Raw genomic sequence first — 26,546 nt, forward strand, 5'->3', positions numbered from 1 at the left:
ATACGGCCATTTTAACAAAAACAGAGCACATGTCAAAAGTTACAGCCCAAGGAAAAAGATGTTTTCCTAATGCTAAGTGTGGGTTGACAATAGATAATCTCCAGAGACCCCTTCCAATCCCAACCATTCTGTATGGGACATGATTCACATTTTATCCTGATAGAGATACCTTTTATTACCACAATTTACCCAAAACACAGTTAATTACAACTCAGATGGATGCTTGTTGCTAGCCTGGACACTTGCTGCAGCAGTGCTACTGAACTATCACACAGCCCAAACTTACAGCTGATAAACCACTTTTTTTCCTACAGTACTTAACATCAGCTTGGCAAAATAAGTTATCTGATCCACATATAATTCATTATTCTTCATTACTTGTATTCATTTGCTATTTTACTGCCCTTCCCAGATACAATTAACACTTGGTTTTTGAGTCCAACCCCCCAAATACATGATATAGCACATATCTAGCATATTTTAAATATATATATTTATATGAAATATGTACACATGTAGGTAATTTATTAATAAGGCAATAATTTAAATCTTTGGCACACTGAAAAAATTAATTTTCATTCTTGCTAAAGGTTAAGGGCTTTGCCATCTCTTTCTTCAAAAGTTCTCTACACTTTTGTTTATTTCTAACAAAGTCTACCATGAATTTACAACCAGATAAGCATCATACCAGTGGAAATGAAAGCTATTTATTACAGCACAACATATGCTCAGCCCACCAGTTATTTTTCTATCTTATGTATATGCTAAAGGTTTGATCACTGATTTCTCAGAATGTTGCAAGACATGTCCTAAAGGCTACCACATCATGCTCTCACACATTACTGCTGCTTGCAACTGAAGCAACAAGTATGTTAGAGGATACCAAAACATCTTCATATTTTAATGTTTAAAAACTACAGGCTTAAAGTTCAAAAAGAAAAAATAAAGCTGAACTAGTGAATGAACAAGTATACACTGCCAAAGGATAAAACTACGCTGAATAGAGGACCAACACACAGGAAACACAGGAAAGCATTATGTGTACATTAGCTACCTATAAACATATCTTCCTTTACACATGAATAATAATGTCATGCAATAGCTTCTCAACCCTACACAGCTGTTATCACACAAACATGTGAAGCACATAATCATCCAACAGCAGGATCATCACAAACTTAACAGAGATCAAACCACTGCACTAAACTCCAAACTTTTGCTGCAGCTATTTAACAGTTTACAATCCTACCTGTAGGATTTGCCTGGTTTAATGTAAATGGCGCTGAGATACAAACAATTTTCTCAGTAGTCAGAATACACAGTGGGATTTCTAGATACCAGAGCCCAGAAAAATAATTGCCACTTACACTATATTGACAGAATTGAGAATGCAACAATTTACAAGAGGGAAGATGAGGAGGATGGAGGCAGCTGGAACATTCAACAACAGCAGTCCTACACCAACACCCAAACAGGCATTCTCCAACACTATTTGTAATTTACAAGACTGCAAACTCTTCCTTAAAAGTCTGAACCAGACGGGATTCTCTGCCACCTGGTGTACACATGGCAAAATGATGTGAATTGTTTTCTACCTTACAGCACTGTTCAGAGGTTTGCTCAGCCAGAGAGGAAGTGACTGCATTCTGTAAATTCATCCATCTATGCCAATATGAAAAATCTATGATGTCCTGAAGCATCACGAAGAAATGACAAGATGGAAGACTGATGTTATTTCTAGATAAAACTTTAAAGGTCCTTTCAGTTGTTACCTGAAATTATGGTTTGGGACTGACAGGTAAACTGGCAATGGTATCAAAGCTGAAAATATATTTTACACACAAATTAAAGATTTCTAACATTTCTGACGAAATTTGCCCATTTTTTATTCCCTTCTTACTGAGGGGTTTTGTCATTCAGCGTAAGTGACAAGAGAGAAAAGTTGTTTCATCTTATGCAATGCTGAAAATGTGAAATGATGGAGACCAAGTGCCCATGATTTTTGCACTAATAGATTATAAAACACAAAAGTATTACTTGAACTGAAAACAAGTTGAATGCTCAAATTCAGAGCACAAAGAGCTGATCTGACACCAGGGTGAGACAGAAACAATTCAGCTGGTGCTGTCTGGATTTCACAGAGAAAGCTCTCTTTAATCTTGACTTCCTCAAACCTCTTTTAACTGTTTTCTTGCATGCCAAAATTTGCACAACATAAACAATTACTCGCTTCACTTGGCCTTCACCTTCTATGAGCAAACAATCAAGTCACAGATGCTGCAGCAAGTCTTCACAAAGAAATAATTATAGTGGCTTTAAATACAGAATTTTCTATTTTAATTGAATTCTCTTACTAAGGGAGTAAGAATTCTTTAAAATATTTTAACTTTTATAAAACAAGATAAGAAGGATAACATTAAATTAATAACTTTTTCTACATACTTTATGTATTCTTTTAGAAATCAACATTTAAGTAAACCAAAAGCTTTATAAAAGCAAGAAAATGTTTATACACAAAACCTTAAAACTTCAGGGTTTTTTTATTTACTACACACCACAGGAAAGAGCAAAGATGCAAACCAAATTCTTTTAAATAAATAGGTTGCCAAGAACCATCTGCATATCATATTTACTCGTTCAATAGACTACTGCAAAAAAACATGTAAAAGGTAACTATTTCTATAACATCAGAAACAAAACCTGATGACTAATCTGTGTCTTGTTCAAAACAATTGATATATCTAATTCAGCTGCAAGGGTACAAAAAACATCATCACTAAACTTGCCATAACAAATGAGAACTTGGAAGAGATGATGAGGTGATTTGATGTAAAGACTACTACAAACCACCATGGTTTCCAGCAGCAGTTCTTTATAAAGAAGGGCAGAGGAAACGCACTGATGATTCTTTCTTTTTTAGGGTCTAATTCTAGAGTTTTTAAGATTTACAACTGTCCTGGGTTCAGCCGTAGCAGTGATTTTTTCTCCTTCTTAGTGGCTGGTGCAGTGCTGTGTTTTCAACTTTCGTCCTGGGAACGGTGTTGATAACACCGATGGTTTTAGTTACCACTCAAATGTTTTAGTCTGACCAAGGACTTTCTGAGCACCATGCTCTGCCAGGGAGGAGGGGAAGCCGGGAGGAAGCAGAGACAGGACACCTGATCCAAACTAGCCGAAGAGGTATTCCATACCACAGCACGTCATGCCCAGGATGTAACTGAGAGTTACCTGGAAGGGTTAAGACTGCGGGTTGGAGGAGGTATCGGTCAGTGCTTGGTCGGGCTGGGGGGGCAAGTTATCAGTCGGCTGGTGGTGAGGTGTTGTATTCTCTTCCCTTGTTATTTCCTTTATCATTATTATTATTGGTGGTAGCGGTGGTAATTTGTGTTATAACTTAAGTTACTAAACTGTTCTTATCTCAACCAGTGGGAGTTGCATTCTTTTTGATTCTCCTCTCAGTCCCTTCTGAGGGGGAGGGAAAGAAAGGGGGGAGTGAGTGAATGAGCTGCCTGACTGGGTTTAAACCACAATAACAGCATTTCTGTTTGTAATCCTGCCTTAAGAGCAGAGATGCTGTACTTAATCCAAACTTAGCTACTACCATTGTGCTTGATACCCAGGTGTGACCAGGTATGTCCACAGAAAAAATTCACATTCGATACTTTGTAAACCACATGATTTCTAAATCATGTAATACAAGATACAGAAAAGAGGCATACCAGTTTCTGATTAAGAATATTTGCTGAGCTCTTTCTTTCGTAACTATGAATAACACAGGAATTATGAAATACAGAGACCTTCTATTAAGTTCAAACAGTGATGTGAAAACCTGCAGTAGTAAAAACCACAGGCCACTATAGCCCTCTGAGAGACAGTATTTCGCTTTGCATGCATTGTCCTCGAATTTCATTAATTGCTGTTAAAAAGGGTAATACGGAAAAGGATGATGTTCCACTATACCACTAGAATGATAAACAAAACCTCACTTTCTCCACAAAATGACAGAATTCTCTCTCCTGATCCCTTTCTTAACATAATGGAGTGCTCACTCTGGTAATTTTAAATGCTGCACCTTTCTCACATCTTCCAGCAGTTATTCAGGATGAAGTTATTTACAGAATCACAGAATGGTTGAGGCTGGAAGGGACCTGTGGACATCATGTGGTCCAATCCCTGCTCAAGCAGGACCACCTAAAGCCAGTTGCCCAGGAACATGTCCAAATGTTTGTGAATATCTCCAAGGATGGAGACTCCATAACTTCTCTGGGCAAACTGTCCCAGGGCTCAGTCAACCTCACAGTAAAAAAAAGGTTTCCTGATGTTCAGAGGAAATTTCCTGGGTTTCAGTTTGTGCACACTGCCTCTGTGACAGTGGACACAAAATATATTAAATTCCACCTGTAAACAAGAAAATGCTTTACTACTATGATGGTTATCAAACACTGGAGCAAGTTGCCCATAGAGTTTCTACCCTTGGAGATACTCAAAACCAAACTGGAGTCAGCCTTGTGCAATCTGATCTAGCTGACCCCGCTTGAGCTGAGGGGTTGGACTAAGTGATTTCAATAAGCCTGTTCCAACCTAAAGGACTCTGCGATTTCATATTAGCCACTGTTAAACACGTATAGTGCTTTCAGTAGAAGTTCTTCAACAATTCAGCAAACTGTAGACTTAACCAAGCCAGCCAAAAGAAGGTGTGAGAACACAAACTAAGTTTCAGTAAAATCAGAAGAGAATATTTAGTGAAAAACTTTGCCCATGTCGCTTCTCTTACCAAAATCCAGATGACAGATTTTTACCAAAGTCTCTTCCCATCTTTTCCCCAAAATATGTGGGAAGCTACATGATTTTAAACTTGCTCTTCAATATCAGATGGTAAATAAATTTGAAACTCTTCAAATATTAAAATGAGTTCCTATAATATTCTAAGACTTATATTCTCATCTAGTATGCTAATAAATAATGAAAGTTTGATTCCTTAGGAAAGACCAAAAACTTTATTTTCCAGCTCTTCACAATGATCAGAATTCTCCAGTGAGGATTCTGAATTTTTTTACTTACTGAGTCAAAACCAGATAGGAATTACAGAATTAACAGACTCAAATGTTTCGGTATCGACTCAACTCAAATCAGACTCAAATGTTTCAGTATCAACGCAAATGTTTCAGTATCAACTCAACCCAAATGTTTCAGTATTAACTCAAACAAAATGTCAGAACTCTGATATCCAAGTCAGTCTCCTATATAAATGAGCATTGTAAGCTGAATTATTAGAACTCTTGCATAAGTGACGAATAAAGGAATATAGTGCCATATGCAAACAGGTCAAATGCAAGGATACATAGCTTAGGATAAAAAGTAGCACTTGAATTTCAGTAACTCAACAACAATTCAATAACGTTAATACTTTAGTTTACAGTCAGAGAGACTAAGTCATATTCAATAACTTTAATACTTTAGTTTACAGTCAGAGAGACTAAGTCATATTCAATAACTTTAATACTTTAGTTTACAGTCAGAGAGACTAAGTCATATTTAACCTGAAAGCTAAATTGGGCTAAGAAACACCTCAAAGGCTCTCTTTAATTAATGACTGTTAAGGCAATGGGTAGACAATCTCTTACAGATCCACGTCATTTGAGAACACCACTGTTCTCACAAATCTAACCGGCAGGACTGTAAGAACTCTCTAGAGTTTGCTTCAAAATAAGACTAGCTAGTTCCTATCTGCCTTCATCAGCTATGTGAGCTAACCAAGGTGGCATCAACTGCTTACTGAGCCCTCTCCATCTTTTCAGCTAGCAAATCTCTCAGAGCAATCACTGTCCAAGAGGACACAACAGACAGCTGAAGGACAGCATCTTAATTTAGTAGTCTAATAATTAATGTGATACAGTCGCATGACTTGCCTTATGCCTATTATTTGTTTCAAAGTAATAAGTTAATTATACATAAGGCTACCTAGATGTACTGAATAAAATCAGAAGCAACTCTTACAAAAACTTGTTGGGAAAATAGGAAATATTCCCCAAAACTTGATACTGTATGACTATTCTTATGCTTAAAAATAGGAAGCAAGAAAAATGATCATCCAATCTGACATTACACATCATAAAAATCACTGAGACTACTACCAATATTCACCACTTTTTCACCATAAAAAAGTTTCACATATTTCTTCAAATCTGTAATACAAAGAAATGTTAGTAAAAGAAATTCTAAAAAAATAATAGCACAGAGTCAAAATTATTGCCAAAATTCTCTCCCAGAATTTAGTCCTGATACCAAAAGTTATCATTACGAAATCACCAGCCAAAACGTGCCAGTACAGTAAAACAGGTCATGCTTGACAGCAACATAATACACTGCATCTGCAGACTTCTAAAAACAACACTTACTGTTTTGACTCATGGTGACAAACCTCCAGTGTCGGATCATTGTAGATGAAAGCTGCTTCTAAATCATTGACTCTTACTCTGTAAATCCGGCACTGTTTACTATTCAGCTTGATCCTATTCAGGTTTGCAACTGTGGGAAATATTGTCAGTTCCACATAACCCTACGAAAACACAAACCAAAACCTGCTATAAAATCTTTAACAACTCACAAACTGCATAATCTTATTAATGCAATTTGAAGGAAAAATTGTAGGTTAAAAAATATTTTTTCATTTTAAAAGGAAACTGGTTTGCCCATTTAGAAGAGTCTAGACTACACTTTGTGTCATACCATTTAACAAGTGGATTTTCCTGGCTATGAAACAAAATAAGAAAAGACATGACCAACAATCATGAGACATGGTACAGTGCAAGGTGTTCCTGCCTATAGCAGGGCGGTTGGAACCAGATGATCTTAAGGTGCTTTCCAACCCTACCTATTCTATGATTCTGTGAGTGTTTTCCTGGGAATGACCTGGCTCTAATGACTAGACTTCAAGTTACTGGCATCACTATGTTCTTCATCATTATGTTTTCCATCACTGTGTTTTAGGTTTTGGTATCTGAGCTCAAGATGATTTTTTTTAAACCTAGGCAGAATCCACTCCGTCAAGTATTGAAATTCACAAAAAGCCACAATGACTTCAGGTCTGAAATTGTAGCAGTCTCTTCAAAGCCCCAGTGAACCCACATTCAAGCTACAGAACTCTATAAACCCAACCCCTGACATCAGCTAACCCAGTGCTGAACATCAGTTTTGAATTGCAGATTGCTCTGTAACACTATTTACAATGCAATGCTTCCTTTCAGAAAGCTTTCCCTTACAGAGATTAAGGTGTTCACATAGTATCTTATTTAATGCATATCGAGGAGTGCCAGACTTCTGAGATTAGAAGGTATAAAACATAAAGAAGCTGAAGAACATAATTAGCTTGTGTGTGAAGTTATTTCCTCTAAAAGCATGAAGAAAACCCAGACATTTAATTTCTACTTTCACATTTTATTAAAAAATACTTACTACAACAGACTTTCTCTGAAAATTTATGTTGTTGATACAAACTACCTGGTGAGTTGTGCTGGAAAAAAAAAAAGAAAAAAATTAAAATAAGTTAAGTTTTACACAAATGAAAACATTTAAAATAACATTTTAATCCTTTTTTTTTTAATAGAAAGCTCATACAGGATGTATGTACATATAGATAAATACTGTGTACAGCATGTACTTCATAGAATCACAGAATGGTTTGGATTGGCTCTATAAGTATTCATAACTGTCTAAATCTCTTACATGGTCCAAAATAAATAATGAATGGAAGCTGCACATAAGGTCAGAAAAGTTTCAGTAAAATCAAATATAGCATCACACCAAGATTCTAATGATACCAGAAGATAACAACATCACTTTTGAACATTATCTACTAGTATGTAAAAATCTTGTATTACTAAAGGCACAGAATCAAGTTCTAACACTTTACTGACGTGCAGTACTACAATTTGCAAGCAGCTATAACGTCTGCAATGAGACACCTATGGAAAATTTAGCTGGTGAATTGATTCTCACATCATTTATGTAAGCAGGTACTATACATGAAACAATGCAGTATAGGCTTTTACAATTTCGTATCATAAGAATTTTTTACTTTAAATAATGGCTATATATTAACTAAGATAGGTATTTTAAACAAATCAAATGTATTTGCTTAGATTTTGAATGACGTATTAGAACTCCTGGTAAATAAAACTCAGTTTTAACAAATGAAGATAAAGTAGTAATTCTAACTTTTATAAACCTCTGGAAGTTATTTTTCTGTCTTTTCTGTAGTAGGTGGCATTTTCACTACATTTTGCCGTCATGTTATTCATGACTAAAGATACAACCTTGTCATAATTCAATTTTCATGCCACCATCTCACACTATATGCACATAATCATGTAACCTGTGCATTAAAAATTGACTTTGCTTCAGCTAGGCAAGTTCAATAAAAATTCCTACAAGAGAATGATAACATCTAGCATCCAAGATGGATTCAGACATTACCTACATGCTAATATGTATCTGAGAACAAGACTGATTCTATTTACAAATTACCCTGTGTTACAGATTTCTAAAGAAATCAAGGAGTCATAAACAGAAATACATAAATACCCATTGAAACCCCCAACCAACTGCTTTAGAGTTTGGTTACAACCAAAACAATCCATGTGCAAAAATGACAATTTGCTTAACAAGGCTGCTTGTTGCAAACGCAAGCATTTTTTACAAATAATTATACAAACCCTTAAGTCAAAAGGGTTTGACAGAGCAGCAGGGATGAGACACAGCAGCATGGTCTGTAGTACTGACAATGTGTGGAAATCTCTAAGGTTTGGAGAGCACAGTGTACATATCTTTATGAGACTGCATGGTTGACAGACTCACCATCCATGCGCAAGTCCATTTACATAAAACATAGACTTACAACACACATTTTCTGAATGCAAGCTATATCATAAGCAGCAGTTCCAACCTTCTCAGGTAAACAGTTACAGCTCAGCCTGTGGCCTGTTTCAATGTGCACTGGTCTCAAGTATAGCAACTTAAAAATAAAATAATAAATGGATACTTATAATTTATAAGGTCTTGGGCTCTCAAATCCTTTGTCTCCTTTCTTCCTATTCATCCTGAACAGCAGCACTAGGCACACACTGCTGACCGTCAGAATGGCATCAGCATCATCCTCGATCGATGTGTCCTTTGATTTTCCCCTGTGTCAAGTTGTACTTCATCACTCATTTAGCCAGTGGATCTGTGGCTCTCACCAGTCAGGCATTTTCAGCTCGGATTAGCACCATAGTTACAGCACAAACGACATGCAGTTTTCTGTGTTAACCTTTTACGAGAGCAGAACGCTACCCCTCCACTGGGGGTACGGTACCAGTCCAGCAGCGCTGCGTGCTCCCTTTCCGGAGAGACTATGATAAATAACCGGCTCAACGGGCAGCGGAGGTGGGAGTTACTCGGTCAGGAAGGCCGCGGCTGGACAGGCACGGCCAAGGGGTCCCCGATCCGGGACAGCCGGCTGAGGCCGCACCCTCCGCTGGCAGGCGGGGCGGGGGAGCGACTGTGGAATGACTGGGAAGCGCAGGCTGCGCAGCAAAGCCCACCGCGTACCGGCCTTATCGTCGCTGCGGGCGGCGGCTGTGCCGGCGGCTCCCACGGCTCAGCTCGGTGCAGTACGGTACACGCGGTGCGGTGCGGTGCGGTATGGTACGGTACGGTGCGGGACGGGCAGGGACCGGCCAGCATGGAGGGCGGGAGCAGCGTACCGGCGCGGCGCGAGGTTGCGCCTCAGTAACGCTCCCGCCCGGCCTCGCCGGCGGGCTCTCTCTCACAGGCGGTCGCCATCTTGTGGGCAACCTTTGACCCCTAGGAGTTGAAAGGTTACAGCCCGTTTAAAGGAGCTTTAGTTCTTTAAGAACAAGAAACGTTTTGGATCCGTGTTTTCCGGACGGATGGAATATCGGTGGCACAGGCAGTCGCCGGGGAAATTAGAAATAAAGAAGAAAATGCCCTCGCAAAATAGCGAAGTCTCCCGGGGACGGGTCATGTCGCTATGCGCATGCGCGCTGAGCGCCTCCAGCGCAGGGGCGGTAGGCGCAGGGCACGGTGCGCATGCGCAGGCCTTGCCTGGGGAGAGGCGGGATCTCGGCTGAGGATGGCGGAAGGGTGGGTGGGGGATGCCCAGCAGGCGGTGTGAGGGGTTGGGGGCCGGCAATCGGCAGTTCTCCTCTCGGTCACCCTCCGGGGTCCCTCTCAGGTGCAGCAGTGCCCCAGCCCTCTCCGACGGTTGTGCCTGTAAAGCTGCTGTGGACCGGGTGCTTCCGCCAGGCTTGCGTCTGGGCCCTCTGCCGACGGTTTAAACGTGGGGAACCCTCCGCCTGCGGATCCCAGGGTAGAGCTGTGGTCACCGACACTCGGATCTTCCTTAGCGCACACATAATTAGGAGCTGGGCTCGCACCCAACGCGGGCGCACGCGAGGATACTACGACACATTGTACGATACATATGCACGCATCTTATGATACGGTTCCACAACCTCCTTCAAGAGACACGATCATGTTACGGGCCTGTGCAGTCGCCTGTGCGCTGGGTGGGGAACAGGCTGACCAGCCACACCAAGAGGTGGGGGTGAATTTCTCCTTGTCTAGCCGATTATTTACTAGGGGACCAGGGACCAGTATTGGGCCCAACACAGTTTAATATTCTCATAAATTGTCTGGAAGATGGGATCAACTGTACCCATGGTTGCCTAAAGTTCAGCAACCATGAATGAAGTATGGAAGTAGACACTTCCAAAGAATGAGCAGGATAGGCTGGAAGAGTGGGCCAATGGAACCTCAATAAGTTCAGCAAGGACAAGCATAAGGTCATGCCCCTCAGTGTCTCCCCTCACCCTGCACTACCTATGATAACAGCTCCAAAGCTTTTGATGAACCTTACATGTAACTTCGATACAGCAAGTGCTTTTTGTATACAAGCCCTCTACAATTAGTAAGTTCTTTAAAAATACATAAAAAATGTCTTAATATTAAACTCTGGTTCACTGACATGTAAACAATCCGTTTAATGATTACAATGCACTCCACATAATGACAGTATCATAAAAAAAAATAATCCTATTTGATTACTTTACACAGCAATATTCCACCCTAAATTTTCAAGGCACATTTTCTATATGCAGTTATTTGTCACAGAAAAGTGAAAAATCCTATTACAAAGTTTTTTAAGTTCTCTTTAAAAAGCAAAGGTACTCTTCTGTAAAACTAATTTTACCTCAGGTACATTCTAATGGCAGTTCAGAGGAAGCTCATAACAAGATGTCCAACTGTTCACTCATACCTTCACTTCATTGCAATTTGGTTTTTTGCAATACATAAAAGGCAACTTGGCAAGTGTTAAAGTACCAATAGTTTGTGCCAATGTTATTCACAGACATGACCATAAAAAGAACCACCTTCCAAAATTAAGATAAGTGCAGTGGCAGGAATAATTTATTCACAAGCTTGTCAAGGTCTGCAGTATTCAACATGTCAACACTGATACGCAATCTTAATCTTTAGGAATGCTGACTAATGGGCAAAAGGCTAAACATTCTGTTTTGCCTTTGAAATCAACTGATTCAATTATCATCAAGGATGTTTTAATTTTTAGTGTCAGACTTCAGTTTATGGATATTTCTATGATTCTATGATAGACAACTGAAGTATATGTAAGTAGTTCAACTCCTGGCACAACTACAGACAGAAAGGAAACAGAAGGGGAAACAAGGGAAGGAGAGGGCAAAGGCTGCTGACACTGTAGTTTCTTAGAAGAGGCAAATGTCCTTGCATTCTACTCAGCTGAGCAGAACGCAGAATTCATTCAAGAAGCTTAGCAGCTTAAACTCAAGAACATTGTATGATACTGGTTGACAACTCCTTTCCTAAGAAGGTAACAAGTAACATTTGCTGTTACTCCATTCAGTATTCTCAGTTCTTAAAACAGTACTTGTTAGGAGATGGGTCTTCTAGAATTATAAACTTTAACACCATTCTGCATTGAGCAGCGAGCATATTTTGTCAGAAGAACCCCAGTGGTCTGCTTCTCTGCACACAAGTCTCTATAGAGGAAATAAAGCAGATGACACTGGTGTTAGAGATACTCTCATACAAAATGAATCCATGAAATACTTGTAAATATAGCAATAAACTGGATCAGGATATTGGGAGAAAAAACAACAAAAAAACCACAAAACTGTAACTGTCACATAATGCTTTAAATTACCTTAAGTTTAGAACTTGGATTTGATATTTAAGTGAGTGGCAAAACTACATTATTTACTCCAGAAACAAGGATTTTGGTTTTTACAGGGAGTTAGTTGGTTTTTATTATTACTGTTCTCTAAAGGTTTTCAATCTAGCAAAACAGTTAGCTTTGAATTACTTAATTAAAGTAAATTTAGAGACACTCAGACACTGATGCAGTTACTTCTGGGTTCCCATCTAGATCAGCTCGTGTATCCTGGCTGAGTATTCCAGGCAGCACTGGAATGTGAGTGTTAAAGAAGGAAGGACACAGATGGGAAGCATATATAGTTCTCGTGTCGTAAATCTGGAAACTGTTTACAGATGTCAGAAGGTTCATCCTTTGAGTTAAGTATGCTTCAATCAATAGGCTCTGCCTCCAACAGTAGAATCACCTTTTTACGCAAGTTTCAATCCAACAAATATACCTACAGTTCCCACAGGTAGGGATTCCACTCATACAGAATCCATAGTCATTTACAATGGGAAGTATAGTATCTGGGGCAATCATAGCTAATAAGTCAGCTATGCAAAAGGGGAAGAATGTAACACTACTTTTAATAAATATATCCTATGATTCTATGATCCTTACTGTATATAAGGGGTAATATCCGGTTCTGTCCACTTTTCCCGTATGCTGAATAAGCTGTTGAATCTTTCCTGATTTCCTTCAGGTAAGTCTTCTACTTTTAGCAGAAAGATGGTCTCTGGTCTTGAGCTTCTATCCACAAGAGCCAAGCCCTGTAGATCAGCATCAGAGAGGAAATGTTAAGGCAAAACAATTAAAATTCCTTCTTCCTGGCAATAATCTGTACAAGTTGCCCTTAAATATCCAAAGCCTTCTAAAACTGCACTATGAAAGGCAAAGTGAAAAAGTATCATAAAGGTGCTGTTCTACAGGCAGTGTTTATCACTTCCTATATGACAAGAAGGGAAGGCAAAATCCACTGAGTTCCAACACCTCTTTGCCTCCTCAAGCAAAAGGATTTTCAGAGTGCTTGCTACTCTGCTGGCTGCCACTCCGGTCTGCCCCAGAACATCTTCAGTTTCTCTTCTAGTTACATTTACAGATAACAACAGCTGGAACTTTTCTCAAAACAGTGAAACATGCCAGACTCACAGAAAACTAAGTTGTCCTGATTCAAGACCACTGGCGCTCATGGAGCATGTGTATAAGTACTTTAATTCAAAAGCTGATACATCAGCAACCATTAATTGATAAAATGTATGTATGACACAAGGCAGGTAACAGGCTACTTGTGAAAGAATCCATACTTCTTCATGTTTTTACCTGAAGCTGATCAAGCCTTGTTGTCATCCCTTCAGGGACACTTTGTTGCCAGACTTCTTGAAACTCTGATAAATTGAATTTAACCGCATTTTGCAAAAGCATTTGTGCTATGGCTCTGCATATTTTATCTTCATGCATCTCAAAGTAAACTTCCCCTGCTGAGAAGCAAAAAACAGGTTATCTTGGGTTCTTGCTTTTTGATAAAAGAACAGAGTACAGCCTTGTGGTTCCATTCTGCTCTACAGTCTTCCACAAGCCAAGTACTCTGGTTTTGATTTTCCTCAGGGAGAATCTGACTTGGTATTACTTTGGACAAATTATGGTATCTTCTCATTCTCAAGTGCAAAATATTCTGTGTGTGTGCAGCACTGCCTCAGCTACAAGTATTAATTCATGTCAATAAATGTATCTGCCCTCCAATCTTTTCACTTTGCACAGTAACACTTTTTCTTGCATCTTTCATTCCTATTTCAGAACGGCTTGTATTAAAAGTGCTTGCTGCCTGCGGTTGAACAATTCAACAAAATTTTCATGTCCTTTATCACCTTTAAATTATCATTATTCCCTTCATCAACTTATTGTATTTTGTTTCACACTGACTTGACTAAAATTCTCTGACCAGTGTCAGGTGTAAACACTTCCTCTGACTTTTTCAGCCATCTTAACTTCCTGCAAACTTGTTTCTTGTACAACCTATCTGAATATACCAAGATTATAATTTGTGTCACTCCAACTACTTTCTTTTCTCTTGAAAAGTTGAGTGCAACTCCTACTATAGCCAAAGGCGAGCTGAAAGCAACTGTGGGGAAGAATTCAGATTAAGGCACAGAAATATTCTGTCTATATGTGAAATGGGCAATGGAGATTTAATCAATACAATCAGTGGGTCTTGTGGTGCAGTTCAAGGAACCAAAGGCAGATGTCTACTTCAGGCAGGCTGAATTCAGGGAGATCCATGTGCCATTCACTATTTACAATAGCACAATTGCTATTTGTTTAATTGCTTAAATATCTGAGACCTCTTACAGGAGATTCCACCTAAATTTTACTGGTCATCTGTGTTTAATCATAATATTATGGTTTGTAGAGACCTAATAAATGACTCCCAGTACTGTTAGTTCCTGATTTTTCCCCAGTGTCTCATACAGTGTAATAGCCCTTTTTCCTATGAAAATTTACATAACCTTTTTACTCTGTTTCAGCTCACTGTTTATTCCCTCCTTTAGTAACACTGCAGCAAATTCATTTGTTTGGGCCATCCCTAGGATCTGCATTTGCTCATCAATACCTATTTTCTTTATGCAAAATTAAAATACACACACTTTCCCAAACTTACCATGGTCAAAATATTTCCTTCCATAGCTTAGAAGAATGTGTTCTATCATCTCTCTGGGAAGAAAAAAAAAATAAAAAAATCAGAAATTAAGTTTTAAAACTGTTTATTAGACACTACAGAAACAGTTACCAAGAAAATGAAGGAACAGGTATTGGGGGGGGGGGGGGGTGTCAAGGAGAACTGAGGATGTGACATCTTCATGCCTGAAATGAACAAATTCCCAAAAACTTAGAAGTAAAAGGGGACAAAAAGTACAGATAGAAGTTAATTCTGTGTTCTGTCGTCAAAGGTCTCTTCCACTTTCTAGTTTTAAGTAACAGAGACTAAAAGGCACAAGGAGAATAAGGAAGAGTGACTCTTGCAAAGTCACTTCTTTGCAAATAGAATTGTTTCAGAAGTAGTGTGGCCAGCAGAGTGATGCCACACCTCAAATCCTGTGTTCAGTTCTGGGTCCCTCACTACAAGAGAGACATTGCGGTGCTGGAGCAAGTCAAGAGAAGGGCAGTGAAGCTGGTGAAGGGTCTGGAGCACAAGCGTGATGAGGAACGGCTGAGGGAACTGGGGTTGTTTAGTCTGGAAAAGAGAAGACTCAGGGGAGACTATCACTTCTACAACTACCTGAAAGGAGGTTGTCGTGAGGTGGAGGTCAGTCTCTTTTTCCCAAGTAAAAAGCAATAGAACAGGAGGAAATGACTTTAAGTTGTGCCAGGAGAGGTTTAGACTGGATATTAGTATTATTTTTTTTTTTCACCAGAGGTGTTATCAAGCATTGGAACAGGCTGCCCAGGGCAGTGATGGAGTCACCATCCCTGGAGGTATTTAAAAAAAAAAAAAAAGGGCAAATGTGTCCCTTAGGAACATGGCTTAGTGGTGGACTTGGCACTGCTCAGTTAACCATTGGACTTGACGATCTTAAAGGTCTTTTCCAACCTAAACTATTTTGTGATTCTATGGCAAGTCACAAATTTGGCAGTTAATTATCACTTACTGAATAGTAGGCATTTTTCTAGAACTCTTGCATAACATTAGAGCATAACTGCAGACACTAATACTAAAGCAAGATTTCTTTTTGAGCCAAAAGCCAAATAAATAGCAAACGCTACATACTGCAAACTTTAAGCTTTCTTTGAATGGTAATCTTCAATTATTTCATTACTTCAAACAGCAGTACAATAAATTCATCTCTTACAGTCTGGATTTACTACACCAGAAAACATGCCACATTTCATATGTTATACGAGAAGTAAACTAAACCTTTTTGGCTAGCTATAGCTTCAGAACAAGTATTTCAAGATGGCCAGCAATTTACAGCTGAAGTACATGCTACTTCCGTAATTTATAATTCAGCAGTGATGTTTCTACTACTAATCAGTGGAAATATTACCAATAGACACTACAGTCAGTTTAGTAACCTGTCTGTCTAAGCTACTAATGGCCTTGTATATTTTAGAGGCAAAGAAAAATGTATCATTAATACCATGGTAACTGGAATCTACAGTTGTAAGATCATAATTCTAAGAAACAGTAATTATTGTAATTAATTAATAATGATTGTAAACGATTTTAAGTACTAAATGTAAAGGCTTACTTGGGCTCTAGAGATCCAAGTTCCTCCAGGCAGGTATGTAAAGGAACCTTCTTTAAAGACCAGGACTCTGAGTCTATTAGCTGAATCACATGATTCAGGAGTTTCATCTCATAGTCAAATTCCAGAATTCTCCAATATCCTGCCAAATATAAAATCAGAAATCAAGACTTAGGAGAACATTAATACCTTAATTCTATTTCCCTGTACATGCATTACAGGAGTCTGGACATTTAGATCACACCTTTACAAAGTACAGCAGCAACATTCTGTTCTTTTCAGGATTAAAACTTGGAAACAGAACAGAATAGTAAAAGCAGTTGTAAAGGAGAAAGAAGTTAAATAATCTCTATTATTCATAACTGTTTATGTAGATTAACTGTTACAAATACAAAGACACTATAAATTCCATACAAAGATGAATCAGACCTGGAAAAAAATAGTAATTCATTCAGGCATAGAACTGTATGAAAGGAAGCTGCACTGGCCCTGAAAAGTGACAGCTCAGGTCCAGCCTAGTACACAGAAAACCAGATGCAACAAAGCACAGATGAGGTATAACGGTGTTGTGCAGCTGTACATGACAAGGAAAGGCATCCATGAGATCCTCACCTACCTAATGGGACAATACAAAGACAACTGACCAGAGGTCTTTCCAGTGGTGCTCACTGATGGGACAGGAGGAAAAAAGCACCAGCTGCAACAAGGGAAATCCCAGCTAGTTATTTCCTTGCAGAGGGTCTAACACAGGAACAGCTTGGACAAAGCTGTCCATACTTGGAAATACTCAGAACAGAACCAGCCAAGGTTACATGCAGCCATGCCATAAAGCAGGGGTTTGGACCTGGTAACCTCCAGAGCTCAGTTCTGCCCTAGATTATTCTGTGACTCCAGGACTACTGTCACCTTATGTCCAAGTAAGGGTTTGGATTTGGCCAAGTAAAGGATGAGTAGGACCTGTCCCAAAGTGAGACACTCGCTCTAGTCTTGCCTCACATGGTAGGAAGACCTCAGAGGTAAAACCCAGTCTGGGATGAAGAGCAAGCTATGAAAGGGCTAGGGTTACCTAAGGATTAGCTATTTTTAGCTCTGTAACTGCAGACACTCTAGAACTCTTCATCCATGAAGAGGGCAGGCAGCCAAAAAAATATTCATGCTATGTGTGGGATATTCTGATAGCTGTGTTTGTAGCAGTATAGAAGGAATTATCCTGGGAATAGCCAGACTGGTCAGTGCCTGCTTGGTTTTAGCCTTTAGATCAGCTTCATAGCAGCAGAGAACATAGGAACTACAGAAGCAGACCTTGGTGCTTTGAAGTGACTTGCACCTTGAAAGACGAGGATGTAAAATGGGCCTTAGAAAAAGAAGACACGTATTTTGGGAAAAAAAAGCAGGGTTGGTTCCTCATAAGCAATAATATTCTTTAAAATAATACCTTCAATTTTGCAGGCATCTATCACCTGCAAATGGTGCAGTATTTCTTCTTTGCTTGCTTGAATCAGACTTAACAAATCTTCTGTTGTATACTGCAGTAAGAGGAAATAAAAGAAATAAACACGTTATCCTTACTCCTCCTTTGCTTCAGCAAAGCATGCTAAATGTATTGTAAGATATAATGAAGAGTAATGTTCCCCTCCCGGCATACTCAGAGTTTTGTAAGGTTTGCCACACTATGAAACCTCTCCTGTAACTTACATTTTCTCAAAGAGTTATGCAATATAAAAGCCAGTCTAACTACAGGGAAGTCTTCATGCCATGCACAGGTAATACACTTGTATTCCCAGGATGTCAAACTAGCACAAGTAGGCATCTTAAGGTATACCAGGAAGAATGAAAAGTAAATGTGTTCCATCTTTCCTAAATCACTTATTTTAACCTGTGAGATTCAAAGAAAAGGCAAACCAAAAAGCACTCATCCCTTTTGGACAGATGTCAGAACTCCACCTTAGTACCTCCACTGAGGGAAAGACTCCTCCAGCACGATCTCAACAGATACGTGTTTTGGTGTCTGGTAACCAATTAGACATGTAGTACAGCCCTAGCCACAACATACACAGCTTCTTGAAGAACAGTTACTTGGAGAGATGAGTACTTGGACAGATGATAGGATGCTGTAGATACTGTCTGGGGTAAAGTTCTAGGAGATACAGGAGGAATAGAAGGTATCATGAGGAATGAAGTATAAGGAAAGAACAGACTTAAATGCATAGGAAACAGGGCTTCATAATTTTTTTTATTCACCTTATAGCCTTTTTAGTCAACTTCAATATTAAAGTTTTGTTGATTATACTGTTAAGAATAGTTCTATCAGAACAGAAAAAATAAGAGTGAAGTACCTGAGATCCATTAGACTATGGGAACACAAATGGAAGAAATCAATACTAATTTTGGAACAGCCACATGTTAAAAAATAAATATTAATAAATACAGAAAGGTCTGCTTTTTTGCAGTACCATTCCTATTAAACATCATCAGGCTAAGCAGCACTGAATTCACAAGAGTATTTCAGCATGGGATGACCATATTGTACAGTACTGAAACACTGCTAGTAATTGAGACTAAACATATCCCAAGAGTCATTTGTTTTCAAATAACCAGTGGCAAGATAAGAATTGTCTATATGTATCAGCTATATCTAGTTTTCTCCAATAAGCTGATATAGAAAATACATTCTCCTTCAAAACAGAGAAGAATGGTCCTCAAACTAGGCACTAATGTCTGGTGAGACACTGCCATGTTTGTATAATAGTTGTTCAGTATTAGCAATAAATATTGTTCCACATGACTTCCCCCCTGCCATTGCTACCACTATAAGCCCTTTTCCCTCTGCCATCCCCTATTCTGTTGTATGTCCCTCTACACCTAGACCAGAGTAGATGGGAGAAAGCAGTGCTGAGGGAAAAAGATTCTGAAACTGTTCAAAAATTAGTCTGTTAATAGTCCAGGAAAAGAGTGGAAGCATTTCTCCCCAAGGGAGAAAAGTAACATCTATGTTTGTACATCCAAGCACAGATGGTTTGTTGGTATCAGCTTCAACCAAGCCTCAACATAAAATACTTTGGAGCAACCAATTCTGGTTTTAAAGTCAAAACTAACAAAACACCAGGATTTTTATCAGCCTTTTATCTGAGATCACACACTGCACAGTCCAGGACTCTCCATTACTCTTTAGATCCTAAACTGAATTTCCTGGAAACAGAAAAGGGCAGCAGGACAGGATTTGTGTTTTCCTTTCTTGTAGCGTCAGTCTTATTCTCTGCCACATGCCATCCTTATCATGCATCTCCTTGCATGTAGTATGCAACTCCTTGCTTCTCCTTCACATCCTGAATTACTGACTGGCAGATGATTTGCACATGGGTGTTTTCCTTTCTTGTCAGTCTTACTCTCTGCCACATATCACCCTTATCATGCATCTCCTTGCATCTAGTATGCAATTCCTTGCTTCTCCTTCGCATCATCAATTACTGATTGGCAAATGGGTGTCCTCCACCCTCATATATGACACATCATACATTCACACCCGAAGAAGGAAAGACTACATTACACCTTAGTGCCTATATAACTTTCAAGGAATTTAGAAAAGGTTCTGGAGACTGTCTTCAAGAAACTTCCCAATTGAAGAGGGAAATCCCCAGTCTCTTTCAGTGTCCTTCCTTTTCCTCTCTTTGCTAAAACGCCAAAAAGGTTGCTTACCTGCCACTTAGCAGAAGTGCTAATAATCACCAATTTGTATAGGCTTAAAAAAATTAACTCAAAGCAGCACTGTGAAACATGGGAGGAAAGGCATTTTTCTAGTTAAGAATACATCTTCACTTTAATTTGGCCATTAACAATTACATGAAGGTAATTCACGTAGCTGACTGACCTTTGAAAATGTCGAAGCCTGGTCTTTCCGACTATCTGGCCCTCCATAGGGATCTTCCATTAAAAGCTTTCTCAGTTTCTTCAGTTTTGGTCGGCATCTCCTTAATTCCCAATAGTTATTGGAGAAACCAGCGATCTACAAGAAAAAGCAAAGACTCTTAAAACATTTTAATATAGCATTTCGATTCAAAGCAACTTACCAAAATTATCACAAAACGTGGTAATCTCATCAGTGAGAACAAGTGCTTCAGAAGGGTAAAATACAAGAAGTTTTAGAGAATAAGAAAGTAGAGAATTAAACAAACAAAAGCCCAGAAAGACACACCTGTGAATGAATAATATTACAAGATGCTTGATCTGCATTCAGCTGTTCTGGAGTTTTGCAGCCAGGAACAAACAGCAGCATATTTGAGGTATCTGCTATTTTCATGTCATAGGTTTTATCTTTGCTGCACAACACTGCTTGCTCATCCTTTTCACCACGGATTACTAGGCTGGAACAGAAACAACACAAAAATAAAGATGTATTTTTACTGCTATTTCAGAATGAATAGCTATTAAACTTGTCTGATATTTTTTTGTATTTATACATTGGTAAGGAAGTTATAAAATGCGGTTCTGTTTGGTAACAGCAGTCACAGCATGCCAAAACAGAAAGATGTAGTTGTCAATTAATCTAAAATATCTTAACTATGTTTTCTCCTTTCCTTTTTGAGTTTTCCCTCTCTGAAAGACAATTCAAGGTATCTACGCAGATCAGTTGTGAATCACCTCATCTGCCTATTCACACAATCCCCCCACGCACTGATTAAGTGTTGTTTAAAGCCTGAACTAGTTCACTGATCTTTGAAATTAGATTACAGCTACAGTTGTTCTTTAATGTGGACTGAAACTGGCTAAATATGAAACAACAAAGTAAACACAAATTCTGTCTATTGTGCAGCACCCATCAGATAATCCCTTCCCAATAACATGTATGTTTTCTTGCAAGTAATTCCAATCAGGAAAGAAAACCACCTTCTAGAGCATTTCAGGAGAAAGAATACAAACCCTCCTCTCCAACTCACATACCTGATTAAAAAGAGATTCTTAATGAGGATATGGTAATACCACAGCAGGGGAATATTCAGGTCTTCCCAACTATTTGAGAAATGTAACTATTCTCGTTATAAAGAGTTCTAATACTGTCCCATTTAAATGCTTTTATTATGTCACTGGCATTGCAGCAAAGGTAAGATTTTTAAAAACGTATCAAAAACTTACCTAGAATCTGCTCTAGTCCAGAGCTAGATGCCAGGCAACCACCCCATGAAATGCCTATGCTAACACTGTACACCCTTTGCTGTTTGTCTCACAAGCACCCCGCCATCCACCCGATCTCAACAGCTCCAGCTGGAAAATCTCAAAGTCAGTGGGGTTCTTCTAAAGACATCATCTTTTTTCCTAAACCCAGATTGTTTGGCCCCTATATTCACATGCCTGATGAGAAACTCTTCTCAGTTTTGGCTAAATGTCTCCTTAGAAGCAATTTTTCCATATGCAAATAAATAAATGAATAAAACACTTCTTAGGTGTTACTAGTGTACTCTTCCGTGTAACAGGAAACACGCAAACTGTTTTAGAAGAATAGAAGTCTGGAAAAGGCCACGTTTAAAAGCCATCAGTTAAAGATGGAACAGCACAGCCCTGCCCCATCTCCATCCTCACGCACAGCGGGCCGAGCGATAAGGGTGAAAACTCCCGTCTACCGCCGCGGGGCGGGCTTGCCCCGCTCCCTCAGCCTGGCTCGGGTCGCTGTCCCGGCCACTACGGCAGCTGGGCCCCAAGAGACGACGGGGTGGAAGTTACCACCATCGCCAGGCCGCGCCGCTTCTCGCCTCGCCTCGCCTCAGCGGACAAGTCCCACCGCTCCCGTACCTGCATCCCGCCTCGATCTCTGCGCAGAGGCCCGGCTCCAGCTGCAGCAGGCAGCACTCTCCGGCGGCCGCCTGCGGCCCGAAGCTGAGGCAATGCACGACCGGCAACAGCTCCGCCGGGTTCACCTTGGCCGTCTGCAGCGTCGCGTCTACCTCCGCGCGGGTCCGCATGGCGCCCGCCGGGCCCACCCGTTCCGAAACCCGCGCCGCAGCGTTATCCCGCCCCACGCCGAGGCGGTGCCTGTAGCGGCAAGGGGCGGGCCGGCGCGGGAGGCGGGGAGGCGGGCGCACGGGTTGGGTTGATTCTCTGGTTGACTGCCATTCTCCTGGCCGTGGCCAGCGGGGCGGGCGGTAGCACCCTTGTATAAAATACAACAAAACCAGACCCGATGTATGAGTCCCTACCCATCTCTGAGAGAGGCAGCACCCTCTGGGTACTTCCTTAAGACCAATGCATGGAAGCAAGGGTGAAGAGAGGGAGGCCGACTGCCTGAGCCACCGTTGCAGTGTGGAAGTGAGTGGAAAGCACCCACCAGCATCACCCATCTCTGCTTCTTCTGTCACCACAGGTGCGGGGATAGCCTGACCAAGAGCAAGTATCTGACAGCGCTCGTTGGCACATGGTCCCTTAGGAAAGGCTCTGCATAGTCTCCATGAAGGGGTTCATGCTGTGGCCTGGCCTAGGGTATGGCAGGGGTGAGTAAAAACCACAGGCAGGTGTGATTGTTGCAATGGAAATAGTCTGCAGGTCAGAGCTTCAAGAGGAAATCTGCTGACATTTTTAAACCATAAGTGAAACATGAAGCAGAGGTTCAGAAGACAACAGCTGGGTACCACTGGGAATCAGTCCTCTGCAAAGATGCCTCTTCCCTGTCTTGTCCAGGACATCCGGCTCCCCAGATGCCAAGAGTTCTTTCTGCTAATGCACCTAGCTGCCCTAGCAGACAGCTAGGACCAGCACAGGCTAACAGCTAACAAATATGCATTAGCTAATAAATAATTACTTTGAGCTCCAAAGTGGTGTGTATCAATTTGCAGAGTCTCTCTGTGTTTGGTATAAACCTGCACCGAAGGATCCAGACAAGGAGGTTGTACCACGTTTGTGCTGGAACCAGAAGCAGGAGCTGTTGGGATGGAGATGGCTTGGCTCAGTACCAAGCCCAGCAGAGAGCAAACATTGCTGTATGTGACTGAATCAGGCATTTGCCTTCAGAAGGTCCTTGGAGAACTGGAATTGGCTTTGGAGAAAACTTTGAAGTTACGAGGCAGTTACCTTTATCACATGTGCAGGGGCTTGTTCAAAGACTCAGCCATCTACCATATTTTTGTACTTTATTTCAGTTATTGGAAGGTGGAAATACAGTCATGTACACACGAGGTACTCTGACTTCAGCTAGCTTCTGCTAATGTGTAGGTGCAAAATGATATGTGTACAGCCTTATTGAGACTGTTACATTTTACTTTAATGTAACTGTACCTGCACACCTCAAAGGTAAACCAGAAAATCGCTGTTCTACCAAGTAAATGCTCACACAGTTACTAGCTGCTTAAATAACAGCTTAATTATGCTGGGTTTAATTTATACCTTAATGTGTGTCTAGTGACCTTGCATGCCTGCTTCTTCTCTTTCCTCCTTTTCATTCTGTGGGATAAAAACGTGAGATTCTAATACAGCCAAGGGACTGAATCCAAAAGGTGAATTCACAGAGTTTGTATCTTAAGAGCTCTGCCGCACAACAAAAACCCAGTGTGAAGAAAATCACTGGATGGTATTCAAGAGTTGGCACGGATGTATGGTCAGGAATATTTGTACCAGTTACTAGTTTTTCCAACCAGTTTTGTTTGTCCTAGTAGTTCTGGTTATAAATGTTTCCTAGTTTGTTTCCTAAGGAGCAGAAACATGTATGCTTGTGCTCCCTGCCATCTTTCTCTGCCTGTCCTTCACAACTCTGGAAGCTGCTGCTCAAGGTCAGGGAAATTTGGCAAGTAAAGTTCCCAGATGTTTTGTGGAAATCGATGGCTGGACAATACATTGGTGCCCTTACTTACGGGAAAGCAGCTCTGATCCATTCTGAGAGGCAGCAGCCAACTGGCCTATCAGCAAAAAACATGGACATAAATCTATAGGAAACATGTTTCATTTCTCAGGAAACAGCTTGTATTATGCTTCTGTTTTCACCAAGAATGCTTTAGAGCAGTGACCTAACTGACGAAAACTGCTTTGTGTAGGAACTCATGAGGTTAGTTTCAAGAGACATAGATGAATAATTTAACAAATTTGGATTGCAGAGAAAATTAGGAGATTCTGAACTACCAATGTTGCTGTCAATTTATAAGGAAATGCTATGGTAAGGGAACTTGGTGGGATCTTGAAATTATTTTATAATGATCAAAGAAAGAAAGTTGAAATAACCCCAAAGCTCCACAGGTAAGACATAAAACAAGGAACCAGGAGATAACATATGTTATAACAGTGCACATTACCAGTATCAGGCTCTAGTTATCAGGCAGCAGGAGGATGACTTCCCAGGTGTGATTTCAATTTAAGTGGTTGGGAGCTTTACAATAAAATGTAGTAAGAAAATTGGGCTACATGAAATGAAGTGTTTAAATGTCAAAGATATACACAATAGAAACTTATGAATGTCCTTCAAAGCATAATGAAGGTGGCTGTGAAAACAGATAATAGAGCCAGCACTCAAGAAACTGGCACAGCATCAGAGTTGAATACAGTAACACGTTATCAGCCTGGTGATAATTGCACAATTCACAGTTACAGTTCTTGGAGATTATTCCACGGGAGAGACACAGTTTGATTAAAGCCTCACAAACCTTAGTTCAAGGATTTTTTTTCATCTGAAATGCCCTCTGCAATGTTGAAAATTAGCATGTATGTTACATTTCCTCTTCATCAGCCCTCTTCATTAGGGATTGTAACAATAGGACAAGGGGTAATGGGTTTAAACTAAAACAGGGAAGTTCAGGTTAGATATAAGGAATTTCTTCCCTGTGAAGGTGGTGAGGCACTGGAACAGGTTCCCCAAAAAGTTGTGAATGCTTCATCCCCAGCAGTGTTCATGGCATTCACATAGCTTGAATAATAGTCTGGTCTGTCTCCAATGTAAGAACTGGGGAATACCACTGAAATTAACAGAAATTTATGGATAACAGGAGAGAAGACCTTTCTATAAAACACATTGTGGAACTTGTGAGATTTGGTGAAAGTCAAGATGAGTGTGATCCACAAAAAAGTTAGATAACTTCATAAAGGTTGCATGTGCTTGTCTCTGCTAATTACAGTGTTTAGGTTTTAGTTGTAGCTCAGGACCCTAAACAAAGTCAGATTCCCTAAACCATCAGAGCACGCACTCTTCTGCTCTCCGTTGGAGTTAGTTATTGAGTTAGACTTATTTCTTTGTTTATTTTAATTTTTTTTTAATTAATAGTTAAGATAGCAAAGCAGTGGCTTGCATATTCTATGTTTCAGACACTGAATCGTTTGTAATCTCATATCCCAGTAAAACCATCATACCTGATCATGCCAGCCAGCAACGAACCAGAAAGCAGGAGATAATGAGTCCAAGACTCAAACAGGGAAAATTTTAGCCAGTTACTAGAATAGCCAGATAGCTCATCCACCACAGATGAATTCTGTCCTGTCACTTTTAATAAGCCAACAGGGAGATACAAAACTGTTATATTCAAGTTAGGAGAAAACAAATAGTCATAATCAAACCTAAATACTTGTGTAAACTCTACAATAGCTTGAATTATCTCAGTGACATAAAATCGGCTCTGTGCTGGAAACACTGAAGAAGAAACACTCGAAGCTGGAAAACACATGCCAGAATAGCCAGGGCACAAGCACTATCAACACAGTTAGGAAGTGACTGAGAATTCTGTGGTACACTGGTGCAACAAGCGAAAATCCAGGTGCCCAATGCTTATGAGGCAGCTAGCACTTGGATACCCATTTCGTTGTTATGTCATTTCTCTACAAGGACAGCACATGTAATTGCAAATGTAGCCAGAGATCAGCCATGTCACACTGGTGTAAGTCATGATGAGGTGATAAGGTGGGGTAGATCTGAACAAGCTGATATCCAGCCTACATTCATAACATCTCCCAGCTTCAGCCAATCAGCCAGGACATTCTCAGCTACAGAGCACATCCTCACAGTATGCACACTGGTGCAGTGGGTGGGAAGGTGCTACAATTTCTGTCAACATCAGCATGAAAGAGCAGGACATCGTCAATTATAGGGACACCATTCCCTTCTGGGCTTAGAC

The 26,546-nt window shown here is 40.1% G+C and overlaps 2 protein-coding genes across 6 annotated transcripts in view; both read right to left on the bottom strand.

The window, feature by feature from the left end:
• The window catches only part of TAF2 (TATA-box binding protein associated factor 2), a 62,758-nt gene extending 53,103 nt beyond the window's left edge, over positions 1-9,655 (bottom strand). For 2 of the 3 annotated variants that reach the window (XM_061373451.1, XM_061373450.1), the window contains exons 1-3: positions 9,044-9,655; positions 7,456-7,509; positions 6,399-6,559 (exon numbers count right to left, since the gene is read on the bottom strand). In XM_061373451.1, the coding sequence (XP_061229435.1) occupies positions 6,399-6,559; positions 7,456-7,509; positions 9,044-9,097 (269 nt within the window). In that variant the 5' untranslated portion in view covers positions 9,098-9,655. The remainder of the gene's footprint in view (positions 1-6,398; positions 6,560-7,455; positions 7,510-9,043) is intronic. The other variant, XM_061373452.1, reaches the window with a different exon arrangement.
• Positions 9,656-11,677: 2,022 nt separating this feature from the next.
• Positions 11,678-22,508, bottom strand: DSCC1 (DNA replication and sister chromatid cohesion 1). Of its 3 annotated transcripts, XM_061373457.1 has the most exons (10): positions 22,258-22,379; positions 21,604-21,732; positions 20,666-20,834; positions 20,342-20,476; positions 17,909-17,999; positions 16,477-16,615; positions 14,889-14,941; positions 13,553-13,710; positions 12,854-13,002; positions 11,678-12,077 (listed from the first exon to the last, which is right to left on the bottom strand). In XM_061373457.1, the coding sequence occupies exons 3-10, from the start codon at positions 20,768-20,770 to the stop codon at positions 11,969-11,971; spliced, it is 939 nt and encodes a 312-aa protein (XP_061229441.1). In that variant the 5' UTR covers positions 20,771-20,834; positions 21,604-21,732; positions 22,258-22,379; the 3' UTR covers positions 11,678-11,968. The 3 variants fall into 3 exon arrangements, with proteins under 3 accessions (XP_061229441.1, XP_061229440.1, XP_061229439.1); XM_061373456.1 differs by lacking the exon at positions 21,604-21,732 and having other exon boundaries at positions 13,553-13,707; positions 22,258-22,508; XM_061373455.1 differs by lacking the exon at positions 21,604-21,732 and having other exon boundaries at positions 22,258-22,508.
• Positions 22,509-26,546: the final 4,038 nt, after the last annotated feature.

This window comes from Neopsephotus bourkii, unplaced genomic scaffold (assembly GCF_033783945.1).
Source record: "Neopsephotus bourkii isolate Nb327-2 ecotype Australia unplaced genomic scaffold, CSIRO-AGI_Nbou_v1 NB_1630, whole genome shotgun sequence".
In the NCBI taxonomy this organism is placed as follows: domain Eukaryota; kingdom Metazoa; phylum Chordata; class Aves; order Psittaciformes; family Psittacidae; genus Neopsephotus; species Neopsephotus bourkii.